The 14,430-nt window shown below is 43.2% G+C and overlaps 1 protein-coding gene across 7 annotated transcripts in view; it reads right to left on the bottom strand.

The window, feature by feature from the left end:
* IFNAR2 (interferon alpha and beta receptor subunit 2) overlaps positions 1–14,430 on the bottom strand; it is a 31,798-nt gene that overhangs the window by 3,957 nt on the left and 13,411 nt on the right. For 4 of the 7 annotated variants that reach the window (XM_032353898.1, XM_032353917.1, XM_032353906.1 and 1 more), the window contains 4 exons: positions 13,265–13,437; positions 11,269–11,426; positions 8,016–8,184; positions 3,001–3,131 (listed from right to left, as the gene is read on the bottom strand). In XM_032353898.1, coding sequence (XP_032209789.1) covers positions 3,001–3,131; positions 8,016–8,184; positions 11,269–11,426; positions 13,265–13,437 — 631 coding nt within the window. The remainder of the gene's footprint in view (positions 1–3,000; positions 3,132–8,015; positions 8,185–11,268; positions 11,427–13,264; positions 13,438–14,430) is intronic. The other 3 variants (XM_032353925.1, XM_032353934.1, XM_032353928.1) reach the window with 3 other exon arrangements.

Genomic DNA, 14,430 nt, shown 5'->3' with positions numbered 1-14,430 from the left:
CCAGGACCCCGAGATCATGACATGAGCGAGCTGAAGGCAGATGCTTAACTGAATGAGCCACCCAGACGCTCCTGTAATGGTATTTTTAAAAAACTGTGATTCCACTTCACTGTAGGATTCTAAGCTCAAGACCAGGCAAAACTAATCTATGCTGTGAGTAATCAGGACAGTGGTTATTCTTGATGGGTCCTCACTAGAAGGTGTCAGGAGAGATACTCTTGGGCAGGCTGATGATAGTCTCTTTCTCGATTTAGGCACGAGTTACATGGATGCACCAAGTTTGTGAAAATTCACAGAGCTTTACACTATGATTTGTATTGAATTGTATTATACTATGATTTGTATTGAATTTCTTGGATGTTGAAAAGTGGTTTCATGTTTATTTTTATAATGACTATTTCGTAGATATCAACTCTGTCAAACTTATTAACTTTAATAGCTGATCTCTAGATTCATGTGAAGTTTTTAACTTCACCAGTTATATCACTTATAAGTTATCATCGTCTCTGCCCTGACTCCTCAGACTTTAAGATCCAGGAGGGCAAGATTTTCCATCTGTTTTGTTCACCTCTGTATCCCTAGTGCCTGGAGCATGTGGACACATGGTAGGTCCTCAGTAAATATTTGTTAAATACAAATGCCAAAAGAAACAAAAAACAAAAACAAAAATACCCCAAAAGAACAAAAGAAGGAAAAAATTAAAAAAATGTAAAAAGATGTCATTAAAAATTTTTTAACATGTATTGTCGATTAAACACATATACACAAATACACTAGGTATTGAGTGTTTTGTTTTGCCATTCCTAGAGTTTTTACTTAAACACAGAGTAATGATTTTTTTTAGCCATTTACTTTTTCTTTAAAAAATTTTTTTTCTTATGTTCACTTAGCCACTGTATAGCACATCTTATTAGTTTTTGATATAGTGTTCAATGATTCCCTAGTTGCGTATAACACCCAGTGCTCATCACAACACATGGCCTTCCTTAATACCCATCACCCAGCTACCCCCTTCCCCCCAAACCACCCTTCCTCTGAAACCCTCAGTTTGTTTCCCTGGGTTCATAGTGAGGGTAACAATTTTTTTTTTAAAGATTGTATTTATTTATTTGACAGAGGGATCACAAGTAGGCAAAGAGGCAGGCAGAGAGAGGGGAGGAAGCAGGCTCCCCGCCAAGCAGAGAGCCAGACACAGGACTCGATCCCAGGACCCTGAGACCATGACCTGAGCTGAAGGCAGAGGTTTAACCCACTGAGCCACCCAGGCGCCCGAGGATAACAATTTTTAATGGAGGAATACTAGAAAGACACAAGCTACTAACACCTCCTCTCAGTACTTGGGTCAACACAATAAATAATGGAGATATTTTATATATTATATATATATGCATATATATGTATATATATCTTTTTAAAAAAATTTATTTATTTTTTTGGATGCATCTTAGGGAGGGGAGGAATTCCAGGGAGACCTGGAGGGAGGACTAGTAACCCAGGCAAAGAATTGATCAAGGAGGGAATGGGTGTGGTGCTAAAGGCCTTTTTATCTCAAGGCTGTAGTGAGAAATAGCAGTTAGAGTAGGATTTGCCCAAGACCTCAAGACCAAAGGAATCAACACAGCTCCGACAGGAGGAGGTGGATTAAGGTTGAGATAAGGAGGCAACTGGCTGAGGGCAGAAAAGACTTTGAAAAGTATTTTACACCGTGGGTAAAAAATGTCCGTTCTTGGGGCCCCTGGGTGGCCCAGTGGGTTAAGTGTCTGACTCTTGGTTTCAGCCCAGGTCATGATTTAGGGTCCTGGGATGGAGCCCTGTGCTGGGAAGTCCGCTTGAGATCCTTCCTCTCTCTCTGCCCCTCCCTGCTCTGCACACTTGTGTGCGCGCTCTGCACCCCCCCTTTCTCAAATAAATACATTAAAAAATAATGTCCGTTCTTGAAAGGCAGGGATCACAGTGTGGGTGAAACGCAGTGCAGAGGCATCTAACCTCTCCGAAGGCGCAGCCGAATGACGGCTGGGCTCAAACACCAGTTGTAACCAAAAATCTCCCAAAGCGCACCCCTCCCCATGAACAACCCCTCCCCCGACCTGCACCGAAGAAATAAGACCAAGAGAAAGAAGAGTACAATTTTATCCACTGCAGAGGAATTTAAATATGTGGTTGTTTAAAAATGAGAAGAAAAAGGTGAAACGAGTTCAAACATAGAAACGTGAGATCGTTTTGAATGAAAAACTGTAAAACGAAGAGGGAAAGACAGCAACGGGATAGAGAAAGTGATCCATAATTTATGGGCACACGTGTCAAAAGACATGAGGAGGTTTTGGAAAAGTTGTAAGATCAATACCCAGATTTGTCTGAGGGGTTGAAGGTTCTGAGTAGGAAGGGGGCACCCTGGGGAGCACAGATGGAAAAACAAAGACAAACGGGCTGGTTTCACTAGTAATTAAAGTAACACAAATGAGAGCAACTGCGGGCGACCTTTATACACATAAAAATGATTAATCAATGTCAGCAGAGCTTTGGAGAAATGTATCCACCTACACGGTCGCACTTGGCAGCATAAATTAATTCTTTATCTCTTTAAAAGATAAATCCACCTGTGTACATATTCCACTGACATAATCCAAACGGAAAGATGATCTTTCCAAAAAATGTTAATGAAGCACATTACATTATTCATACATGCCAAAGAAGAAAAAGAAAAGCAAGGAAAAGAAATCATTGCAAATGCCCAATAGCTGGAAAATGATTAAAGGAAAGATAATACACTAATGAAAATGGAATACCAGGTGATCGTTAAAAATATTATGTGGGCAAAGTATAAACAGAGAACAGAAAATGGAAATACAGAGACATATATATTTGGGTATCATTCAGTGATAAAACAGCTTGCTGTTTTTAGAAAATGGGATTTTTTTCTGCTGTGAAAATATTTGAGAGTATAATAAAAATCCTTAAGTTAAAATAAAAAATAAAGAAACTTAAAAAGAGACTACATACCAAAACTTTGGGGAAATTATTTCTTAAGCATATATAACCGACCCGTTTCAGCATTATAATGGTGCTTATGAAGACAGCAGCTATTAAAAACATAGTAATTATTCCTCCAATTCTGGCAGATTCTGATAACCCTGTTGATGGAAAATGAAATGATTTTATTTAGAAATAAATTCAGTAAATGATCACAGATGGGAATAAACACTCATTGGACTGATGGTGGAATGAGTTATCAGACAAGCAAATGTTACTATTATTAAACATAGAATGAAAAGTAATCCAAGTATACATAGTTTCCAAGGATAAAAGCGGCAGATTTAATTTTTCAAATTAAAATGTCTTCCAGCTACTTTCTTTCTTTCTTTTTTTTTTTTTTAAAGATTTTATTTATTTATTTGAGAGAGAGAGAATACAAGATAGGTTAGGGGCAGGGGGAGAAGGAGAAGCAGACGCCGTGCTGAGCAGGGAGCCCCCCCAACTCCAAGACCCTGAGATCATGATCTGAGCTGAAGGCATATGCTTAACTGACTGAGCCATCCGGTGACCCTGTCTTCCAGGTTTAATGATGGTTCTATGGCTACACTCTCCAACACAATAGCCATGAGCTGCACATGACTCTTTAAATTTAAGTTACCAAAACTGAGGGGCACCTGGTTGGCTCGATTCTGGGATCAAGTCCTGCGTCGGGTGGGGATGGTGGGGGGGGCGGTTTTCCTTACGCAGCAGGGAGCCCGCATCTCCCTCTGCCTGCCGCTCCCCCTACTTGTGCTCTCTTTCCTCTCTCCTTTTCTCTCTCTGTCAAATAAATAGATAAAACCTCAAAAAAAATGAAATTAATTATCAAAGCTGAAGAGAAACTCCACCAAACTCAGTTTTTAGTCATCCTGGCCACATCTCAAATGCTCCATCGCCACCTGTTAGTATTGTTAAAAACAAAACAAAACAAAACGAAACAAAACGAAACTCCGGGTCCAAAATGGAGTCACTTATACCTAGTCCATAACACACAGGGTCTCAACACCTAACCTAATTGCATTTTCACCGCCCCCCCCCCCCCCCCCCCCGGGACTGTAATCTTAACTGGTCATTCCAGAATTTCCTGCTCAGCACTGCCAGGCAATCCACCTGATATAATAACTTTCTGTCCCCCAAAGGGAGGTGACTTCACTCGAAAATCCCTTTTTTCGGTGTGACTTCCTTGTCCTGATTTTAAAAACCTTTCCTTTTCTATAGCCCTCTGGAGCTCCTCTCTATTTATTAGGTGGGATGCTCCCCGATTCCTGATTTCCGAATTGTTCAACAGAGCTCATTAGGTCTTTAAAATGTACTTGAATGTCTGTTATTTAACAGTATACCCTACAGGCAAGGAGAGGTGGAAAAGAAGAGTTTGTCTGAAAGAAACAACAAAACAAAAATCTTTTTAAAAAAATTCCTTTTGGAAAATTTCAACCTTCTGACTGCAAGTGGCTTTTTAAAGTTTTGTTTCTCCATCTCTGCTGCAATGTAAGCTCCACGAGATCAGGGATATTCAATTTTATTTGTGTGTGTGTGTGTGTGTTGTTGTTGTTGTTTTGCTTTTTAAAGATTTTATTTATTTATTTGACAGAGAGAGATCACAAGTAGGGAGAGAGGCAGGCAGAGAGAGACAGAGGAGGAAGCAGGCTCCCCGCTGAGCAGAGAGCCCGATGCGGGGCCCGATCCCAGGACCCCGGGTTCATGACCTGAGCCGAAGGCAGAGGCTTTAACCCACTGAGCCACCCAGGCACCCCTCAATTTTATTTGTTTTGGTCACTGCCATCTCCCCAGCATCTATGAGAGAACCCAGCATACAGTAGGTCCCGTCAAATGGATGGACACAGCTTTCCCTCAAGGCCTTCCTGAAGGAGCCAACCAGGTAATTTAGGACTTGACCGGAAGGGAGACATTTTTCTAGATCTCTGGTCTAAACTCCACCCAGATGAGTACTCCCCTAAGACAGCAGTGTTCATCCCCAAGGCTGAGGAAGTGAACACCTGTCCCAGGAGGTGTGTCAAGAATCTCCCACCATCTGAACCTGTCTGGTTCCCAGGTTGGGCTAGTTGAACGTAGTTCAGATGACAAGTCTCCACAGTGAGGAGTCCATGTTATGTGAGCCTACTTGGTTCCTGAGTTTCAGACAATAAGAATTGAGACATCCAATATTTGGATTGTGAAGGACACCTGTACTTGTGCTGTCTTGGGTAATGATACAAGAAGGGAGGCTGATTTAATATGCAAAATGATGTGCTCGCACCATGTAAAGACAAAATGACATGACAACATGCTATTGCATGACTGTTTCTTAGCGGGTAAAACAGAAAATTCAGGGGAGAAACTGAGTCATCACAAAGCATGTCAACCCCCAAAGAATGTGTGCCTTTGGTCTCAGACTTAACTTCATCTTCCAGGTGGGGACTGAGTTCCTGCAAACCACCGTCTGTCATGTCATACTACTGATTTGTGTGTTTACTGCTGAGATTGTGATTCACAATAATAATAAAGAAAATATCTATTTGGTCTTTGTCCCCAGTTCCTGGCATAGGGTTCTGAAATTTCCTAGGAATTTCCTAAGTGATAAGAGCAGGGAAGGTGAAGCAGTGTCTTTTGTTGTTCATATCCAAGCCCCTTTTGACCACACTTGAGTTTACTGTTAAGGAGATGACTTTGGAAAGCCCCTAAGGATGGAGGCTGGTTGTCAGGAGAACCAACTGGTGATTAGAAGGTTGGAACTTTCAACCCTACCCCTGGACCTCTGGGGGCAAGAGAGGGACTGGAGGTTGAATTAATTGCCAGTGGCAAAGGATTTAATCAATCCTACCTTTGTAATGAAGTCTGCATAAAACCCTTAAAAGACAGGGTTCTAAGGGCTTCTGGGTTGGGAAGTTGGGGTGTGGGGGTGACGTGCTCGCTTTAAGAGGACAGAGAAGCTCCCTGCCCTTCCCCCTCATACCTGGCCCTATGCAGCTCCCCACCCAGGCTGTGCCTGGGTCATATCCTTTGGAATCCACCAGGAACCCAGTAAAGAAATTGTTTTCCTGAGTTCTGGGAGTCATTCTAGTGAATGATCAAACCCAGGGAGAGGGCTGTGATTATCTCTAATTTATAGCTGGTCAGTCTGACACCCAGGTGACAACTTTGATCGCAACTCGCATTTGCAGTGGCAGTGGGACAGTCTTGTGAGATCGGGTCTCTACCTCCAGGTAGACAGTGTTGAGACTGAGTGAAATCGTAAGACCCTGAACTGGTCTTACGTCATAAGACCCTGAATTGGTCATCCAAGAGGATGACTTGGAGTGCAGAAAACCCCTACACCAATGGAATACGCCAGTATTCCATGAGGAGAGGAGAAAATAGTTTCTCCAGTCCATTAGTTTCATTTGCTTATAAGGTCATGGTATAATACAAATAAAAATAAAAAAATAATAATACAATAAATCATCTGGTCTTTGCCCCTAGTTCTTGGCACAAAATACCAGTTTCAGGAGTGTCTTTCGGGGACCAAATCTGAGTTTATGCTGACGAGACAAGGCAAGGCAGGGTGCTGGAGAGCTCCAGGATGGGGGCTGGTCACCAGAAAAACCAACCTGGTGATTAGAAAGTGGAAACTTCTAGTCTCACTGACCTTAGGAAAGGGAGAGGGGCTGCCGATCGCATTTAGTCGCTAATGGATGATGGTTTAATCAATCATGCCTACGTAATGAAACCCAGTACAAACTCTGGTCAGCAAAGCTTAGAGAGGTTCCAAGTCGGTGGACACATGGAAGTATTGGGAGGTTGACACCGCATGACTCCGAGGGGACAGGAGCTCCTGCCCTATTTAAATGTGAAGGGAGGTCATGGGAACCTCTGGATTTGTGGCCAGGCTGGACAGAAGTTTGGGTGGCCTGTACCAACTCCAGAGAGTGTAGGAAATGAACCAAATCGGTGGACAGTGAGCTGATGTTGGCGATTTGGTATGAGGACATAAGTATGTAACTTCACTTGGAGTTCACGTTTTTGTAAGAGCTCCAGGCATAAAGAATTTATACGCAAGTTTAGATTCGCCTGTATTTGACTGACACTCTAATAATGATTGAAGCTAATGCGTTTTCCCTTTAAAGATACATTAAAGGAGATATTTTTTCCTTTAAAATTGTTCTGTGTGTCATCTGACCCTGAGGAACACAGGAGAGTAAAATCACAAGGAGGAACTTCATGTGTCAGGCAGTGTGGACCGTAGGTCACTTAACCCACAAATAAGCCACACCCTTGACTGTTCCTTCCTCTCGCCTCACCTTAGGGTCTGAACTCTGGTAAATGAGCACGTTAAAGAAACTCTAATGGGGGCTGGGAAATTCTGAAAGTCTTCCTTGGTGGAGATGTTCACTTTTGGCAAAACAATCAGGGAACTTGTTACTTCCTGGGCTAATCAGCAGCAGCGAACTTTCCTAAGTCTGATTGGTCTCACTCAAATTTCTCCGTTTGGGGGAAGGCTTGGGAACTATGCTATTTCCTGTTCTGATGCCTTTGCAACAGGACTTCTCCGTCTTCCTCAGGAACTATCTCAGCCACACTAGTGAGTATTCCTTCCATGTGCGAACAATAGCTCACCTTCCTGTGAGGCAGGCCACATGGATGAGCCACACCCAACCTCCGTAATTTGACCCTTTGATACCTCTGCCTCTAATTGCTTCCAGAATCCCTCCCTCCTCCAGCCCTTGGCTTGAGTAATGGCCAAGCTAAGGGTGCCCAGAACTGAGTTTCATCCTGACTCCCTGAAATTGAAGCATTTCCATTTCAGGAGGACTTGACTTTATAAAGGTAGACACGGAACTGTCCCTCTGGTATGGTACCTTAAAGGGGACTCCATCACTTGGCTGCAACTGACCAAGAGAACACATCACTGTGATGGGCTTTCAGGGGAAGAGATAACTTCCATACTCCACGACTTTCAGATTCTTCTCATTAAATATGTTTTCCCACAGAGCAAAAGCCACACATGAATTTTTAAAAACTTATACCTGTGTCGCGTGCAGGTTGAAGGAGGGTACATTTTACTGGTGATCTGCGTATTGCTTCCAGATTTCTAGGCATGAAATAAACAGATACGCAGTAGTTTGTGTTTGGAAGTAATTTGTCGATGATGTAAGTGAAATTTCCAATGACGTTTTCATCTAGTGCGGGGTTATGCTGTGAAAAGAAGCCAAAAATCAGGAAGACTTTGAGGGAGAATTTCGTTTAGAGGCAGGTCTAAACAGTGTCTTTGGGGATTTGTTTTCAAATCTTAAACAGGGATAAAAATACTGGCTTGATGGGAAAAAGGATTTTTTAAGTTATTAGGGACCAGAAATTGATCGTTCAACACACACTTTCAAACCACGAAATCTGGTCTAGAAACTTCATTTTATAAATGAGTAGAAAAAGTTTCAACAAGGAATAAAGGTTTCCATGATGTCATTTTACAAGATTATTTTGTCTTGCATTGAGATAACCCAGCAAAAATGAGAAAATAAAAAAAGATTGTCTTTTTTCATTAATGATATGTATCTACCCTTCAGAAGTGCTTTCATATGCATTAATGAATGGGATTTTTAAAATGGTCTGCAAAGTTGGCATTATCTGCATTCTCCAGATGATGAAACTACCGCTCACAGTGGTTAGGTAACTTTCCAAAGCCACACAGCTTGTCTGTGGCAGACCTGTGGGTGCTGTTTAATTTCTTATCTTTTCCCTTAAAACACCTTGCCTCGTCCTTCTCACGTAGTTCTGTTTCATTCTGGAATTAAAGAGATGATACGAAGGTTGTTCTTCCAAGAAAAAACAACTTCTGTGTAAAGTTTTACAGTTTTCAAAATACTAGCAGTTCTATGAATTAGGATTTCCAGCAGTTCAAATATGGCCTTCTGTAATAGTGTTCTTTTGCAAGTTTCTGCTTAGAAGGAGGAAGAAATAAGAAAAGAAAGAAAGGAAGAGAGAAAGAAAGAAAGAGTGGGTGAGCCCTAAAGAACTAAAATCCCATGCATGGCCAATAAGCAATGAAGAAGAAAAGGGGGAGAGAAGTAGAAACTTCCTGGAAGAGGAATAGCCAATGGTAGCTGAGAAGATCTAGGTCCCACACCTGGTGTTGCCATTGTGTGATCTTGATGAAGTGTGAGATACTTGCTTCCTGTTTCCCTAAGCAGGCAGACATGCCCCTGAGCCTGACTATTTTGCCCCACCGTGCTTCGGATGCCCAGTCCCGCTCCAAGCCAAGGCCAACCCCTTCTTGTGCTCATCCATCCTCATCTCCTCTACAATGTTGCTCTGCCAGTCCCCTGGGACATTCCATCTGCACAGGAGCGTCCTGTAACTTCTTCCATTTTAAAGTGTTCCTCCCTTGACCCCAATTTCCATCACAGAGTATCTCTTCTTCTCTTGATAGAAAAACTCCTTAGAAGAAGTAGCTCACCTCACTTTCTCCAATTTCTCGCTCCCTTCTCTTTCTGGAATCTATTCCTACCAGATCCTCACCCCAACATTCCACCGAAGTCACTCTTATCAAGGTCACCGGGACTTCCATGCGGCGAAATCCAATCGTCAATCCATAGTCTTCCTCTAATGTGTCCCGTTTATAGCATTTGACCCAGTAGATCACTTTCTCCTTCCAGAACTTTCTTCTCTCAGCCACCAGGACATCACTCTCACCTACTTCTCCTCCTACACTGCTGGTTACTCCTTCCCAGCAAAAGAGTTTGCTGTTTCCTCATTTGCTAGATCTCTACATTTTTGAGTCCTCTGGGACTCTGACTTTGGACATCTTCTCTCTGCATATCCGCCTCTGGATGATTTTGTCTCTTCTCAAGGTATTAATACACACCAAGAAACTAAAGACTCCTGTGGACATCTCTCCAGCTAGAAGCTCTCTCCTGAACTCCAGACTTGGAGCCTTCAACTCCTGCTCAATATCTCCTCCTGGATGCCTTGTGGGCATCTCAAAATGGACATATACAATTCCAAGCTATTGAGATCCAACCATCTACCTCCTCTGTCTGTAATCTACCCTATTTTAATGAATGGAAGCTCCATCTATCCAGGTGCTCCTGTCTTTTTCTTCACCATACCGCACATCCAACCCATGCAAAAATACTGTCAGCTCCACTTGCAATACATATGCAGAATTTGACCACTTCTCTTTACTGCGGAGAAGTCCAAGCCACCACCAGCTGTCACCTGGCTTCCACCAGGAGCCTCTTTTTCTTGATCTAATTTAGTCCAAAGACTATTTATTTAATGAAGAAGATGCGAAACACCACCATTTCCCCCTTACAGTGTTGTCAATATCCTAATAAGCATGGCACTCTTATTTTAGAAATAATAATCTCAAACAGAATTAATAGCTCATGGGTTGAATATAAATTAGATGTAACTGGATTATGAGCTTTAAAGAAACTTGATACAGTCTCTGAGCTACATGAGCTTACTTCTTCCCTCTGTTATTTTTGTACCCTTTTCCTAATCAAAGGATTAGGGTGTTGATTATAATCCAAGTCGATATTAAAGGGAAAATTATAATTGTATAATTTGCTACTTCCTACTGAGAAGTAGCCATCATAATAGCCTCTTAACTGATCTTCCAAATTCTACCTTTGGCCCCTATGATCTACTCCTCAATACACCAGGCAGGATAACCCTGGAAAAGCCTCGGGTCCTCCAGCATCTTCATGACACTCTGAAGCCCCACAAGATCTGAGCCCCAATGTCTCCATGACCTCACCTCCTTCTATTTTCCTGTCTTGGTCACTCTATTCCAGCTCCCCGCTGTTTCTCAAATCCACTGGGTCCGCTCCAGTACCTCAGGACCTTTGACTTCTGGTGCCCTCTACCTGAAAAGCATGTGCCCCTGTATCCTGCAGGTTGGTGTCATGTACAAGGGTTTACACTTGGCAAAGGGCTATGCCCATGTAAGTTGCTCAAGCAGAGGCCACTTTCATTCATTCCTCCATTTAGAATTTTGCCCCAGTTGAAATTAGTCTGTTCTCTTGGTCTATACCACACTCCTTTCTCTTTCCTGTGTGTCCCCTGATGTGTGTGTGATTTATTCTTCGAAGGAAGACCACACCAATGGGCTAAGTCAACGTATTTCCACAATGAATGAACTATGGAGACTTCTTCTCTTAAGCCAGGCCCCATTGCTTCAGCCTCTTTACCCTTCATTGTTCTAGTCATTACAAATGTCTTTTTTTTTTTAAAGAAAAACATATTCATGGCCAAATCAGAACTGTTTTGACCACTTACCTTCTTGACAATCTCCCCTGACTGTTCTTCGATGATAAGTGATAGGTGAAACTGTAATAGTTCTTCTAGTATCTTGGGAAGGACGGGTGGAAAATTCACATTGACGTTAATGTGGTCGGTAAAGTTAACAATATCAAACTCTGGTGGCTCCAAAGATACTGTTCAGAAAACAAAATCAGAAACAAATCCCAATATCTAACCGTACTGTTCCCAGTGCTGTAACATAACCTGATTTCTTGACAGCTATCTTTTCTTTAGCCTGCCTAGGGTCCTCGTTGAGGCATGGGTTGTCTCTGTTTTATTTTATTTTTATTTTTTTAGATTTTATTTACTTATTTGACAGAGAGAGAGAGAGATCACAAGAGAGGCAGGCAGAGAGAAAGGGAGAAGCAACCTTCCTGCTGAGCAGAGAGCCCAATGCGGAGTTGGACCCCTGGCCCCTGGGGTCATGACCTGAGCCAAAGGCAGAGGCTTAACCCACCGAGCCACCCAGGTGCCCCATGTCTTTGTTTTATTGGTGAAAAACTGAGAACAATAACAGTGATGTGATTTGCTTAATGGAGAAATGGAGGGCAGGTTTGGGGATGGAAGTCAGTCTTTCCTGATTTTCAGGCTGTATTCTAAACACGAAAGTACAAATAACTTCTTTTCGTATTGTAATGATATCCAACTGTTGCAGAAATAGCAGAAAACACAGTAGACAACTGTCCCTGAATGTGGTTAATCATTATTTGTCTACTGTGTGTCTATTGTGTATATGTATATAAACTGAACTAGTGTAGACACACACACGCATCTAAACTAAAATTAAATCATTCTTACCCGCAGTTTTGCATGGAATATATTGCACTTAACTCATCTCATAAACATATTAATGCCTATTTATCTCCATTGAGGGCTGGCCAAAAGGCTTGTGGATTGGGTTTCTGTACAGCCTGCCAGCTCAGGGTGTTTTTAGTTCTGAAAGGGTTGTAAAACAGTGAAAGAAGAATTGGTGATACGGTGTATGATGTGTGACCCGTAAAGTCTGAAGTATTTCTTTCTTGGCCTTTTACAGAAAGCTGGATGACCCCGATACTCATCGTGAATTTTCATGGTTGCTTCTGTTCTGCTAAGTGCAGAGAGCCCGATGCGTGGCTCGATCCCAGGACCCTGAGATCATGACCTGAGCCGAAGGCAGAGGCTTAACCCACTGAGCCACCCAGGTGCTCCTGTGCTTTTCTTTCTTTTCTTTTTTTTTTTTTTATACACACAGATATGTATATTTCTACATACACATAAACATACACGCACCATTCCAGTGGATTGCCCATTCAGGATGTTTGTGGCCATGCGGATTCAGTTGTTTTCACTTTGGTAAGCACGTATGCGTGAGAGCACACTCACACAGCCTTTAACAGGGAGCTGAAATTGAATCTTTCTCTTGGAAACCGGTTGCACAGTCGGACACTGAGGAAATGCTGGAGTCTGGCTGAGGACCACTGACCCTGCGACTGTTAAGGCAAGTGCCATAGGGAGCTGATTGCAGTCAGAGGGGAAGAAGAGAGAGGCAGACCCACTCTTGGGCTCTGGTCTTCTCTGAGACCGGGCACTGGTGTAGGTAAGAGCTACTGGGTTATGATCTGGGGGAGAGGTTGCAGTATTAAGGAACACATTGGCCCAAAGAGTTGAGACAGCTCAGACACAGGCCATCTGGACCTCACTCTACTTCCCGTCGGGTTCTGAAATATACCAGAAAGTAGCGGCCATTGCTGCCGGGATGCCCGCCTCACTCGGGCACAGAGGAATCCTCTCCAAAGTATAGATCATCATCCCACTTTTTGGCTAAGAAAACTGAAGCTTGGAGAGGCCAAGTAAATACTTCACAGTTCCAGAGCTAGGAAAAGTGCCAGGGTCAGGCATGCCCTGAGTCTGAGCCACGCTTTGCCGACCTTTCTGCTTCACGATCGAAGCAAATATTGATGATGACGGAGATGATAAAGGGAGATCTACTCACTGTCTGCTGCCAGGAAGAAATCGGTGAAGCACGTGACCAGCGTCGTGTTCCCTCTGAACCCGTCAACCGTGACGGCGTATGTCTCAGGCAGGACCTCCCACACATCCGTTAGGTCACAGAATGATGCTGTGATATTTGAACAGTGCTCCACAATCTTCACACCGTCTGGTCTACTTTGAAAGGAAAATAAAGGACAAAAGGAGAATTTCAGTGTTTATGTGATAAGAACCCACTAACTGTACGCCCAGCTTCTTTGTTGTGTTATGGCTCTGCCCAAGTATCACTGTATCAAGTCGTCTTCCTTATTTAAAATAGAAATACACCTTACCCCACAGTGTCCACCCATTCTCTCCTAATCCCTCTCGCCCGTGTTTATTTTTCTGCACACTGTTTACCAGCACCTACCACATTATGTCTTTATTTGTTGATTGAAATCCATGCCTACTTTCAGAGTATCTGCTCTAGGCCTTAGGAGGTCAAGGACTTGGGTTCACGGTTCAACCCCTGGCATGCAGGAGGTACTCAGTAAATATTTGCTGGATGAATGAATGAGCAAACCCTTATGCTGTTGTGGGAGAGGCCCCAGATCTCCCTTCCCCACACAACAATCACGAGCGTCCTCCCTGAAACCCTCTCTCCCTCCGAGGATCACATGGTCCAGTCCCAAGTCAGCCCGTGCTATGTAGGGACAGCAGAGACATCTGATTTCTTGAGCTTCAGAAAGGTAAGTGGGTGGCACACGTGACCGCCTAACGCAGAGAGAAACTAAGACTTTGGCAGGCAGCAGAGAGACTTGCAAGAAGCCTTCTACTGGGTCAGTGAGTGGTAGTAAGAGCTGTTAGCCAAATAAAGAGCAAACAAAAGAACACTGGGAGGGGCGACTGGATCAAAGCAACCACTTAGAAGGGTGACATCAGACATCGGAAGAAGAGAGCCATTGAGGGCTCTTTCCATTATGTTATTCATCTTTGGACACTCGGCTCAGAGAAGCTGAGCTCTGTGCCCCAAGATGACGGCCCATCAGTGATCAAGCCAGACTGCAGACCTGGGCCTCTCCTGGTCTGGGCCAGACAGCTTTCTGATGTGCCACACAGTTCCCCGAGTAAAGAAACATGAACCCAATATCAATACGGTCGCCAGGTCTTTGGACTCCTGTCCTCAGAAAA

Source organism: Mustela erminea, chromosome 1, assembly GCF_009829155.1.
Source record: "Mustela erminea isolate mMusErm1 chromosome 1, mMusErm1.Pri, whole genome shotgun sequence".
Taxonomy (NCBI): Eukaryota; Metazoa; Chordata; class Mammalia; order Carnivora; family Mustelidae; genus Mustela; species Mustela erminea.
This window is presented reverse-complemented; position numbering and strand designations above follow the sequence as displayed.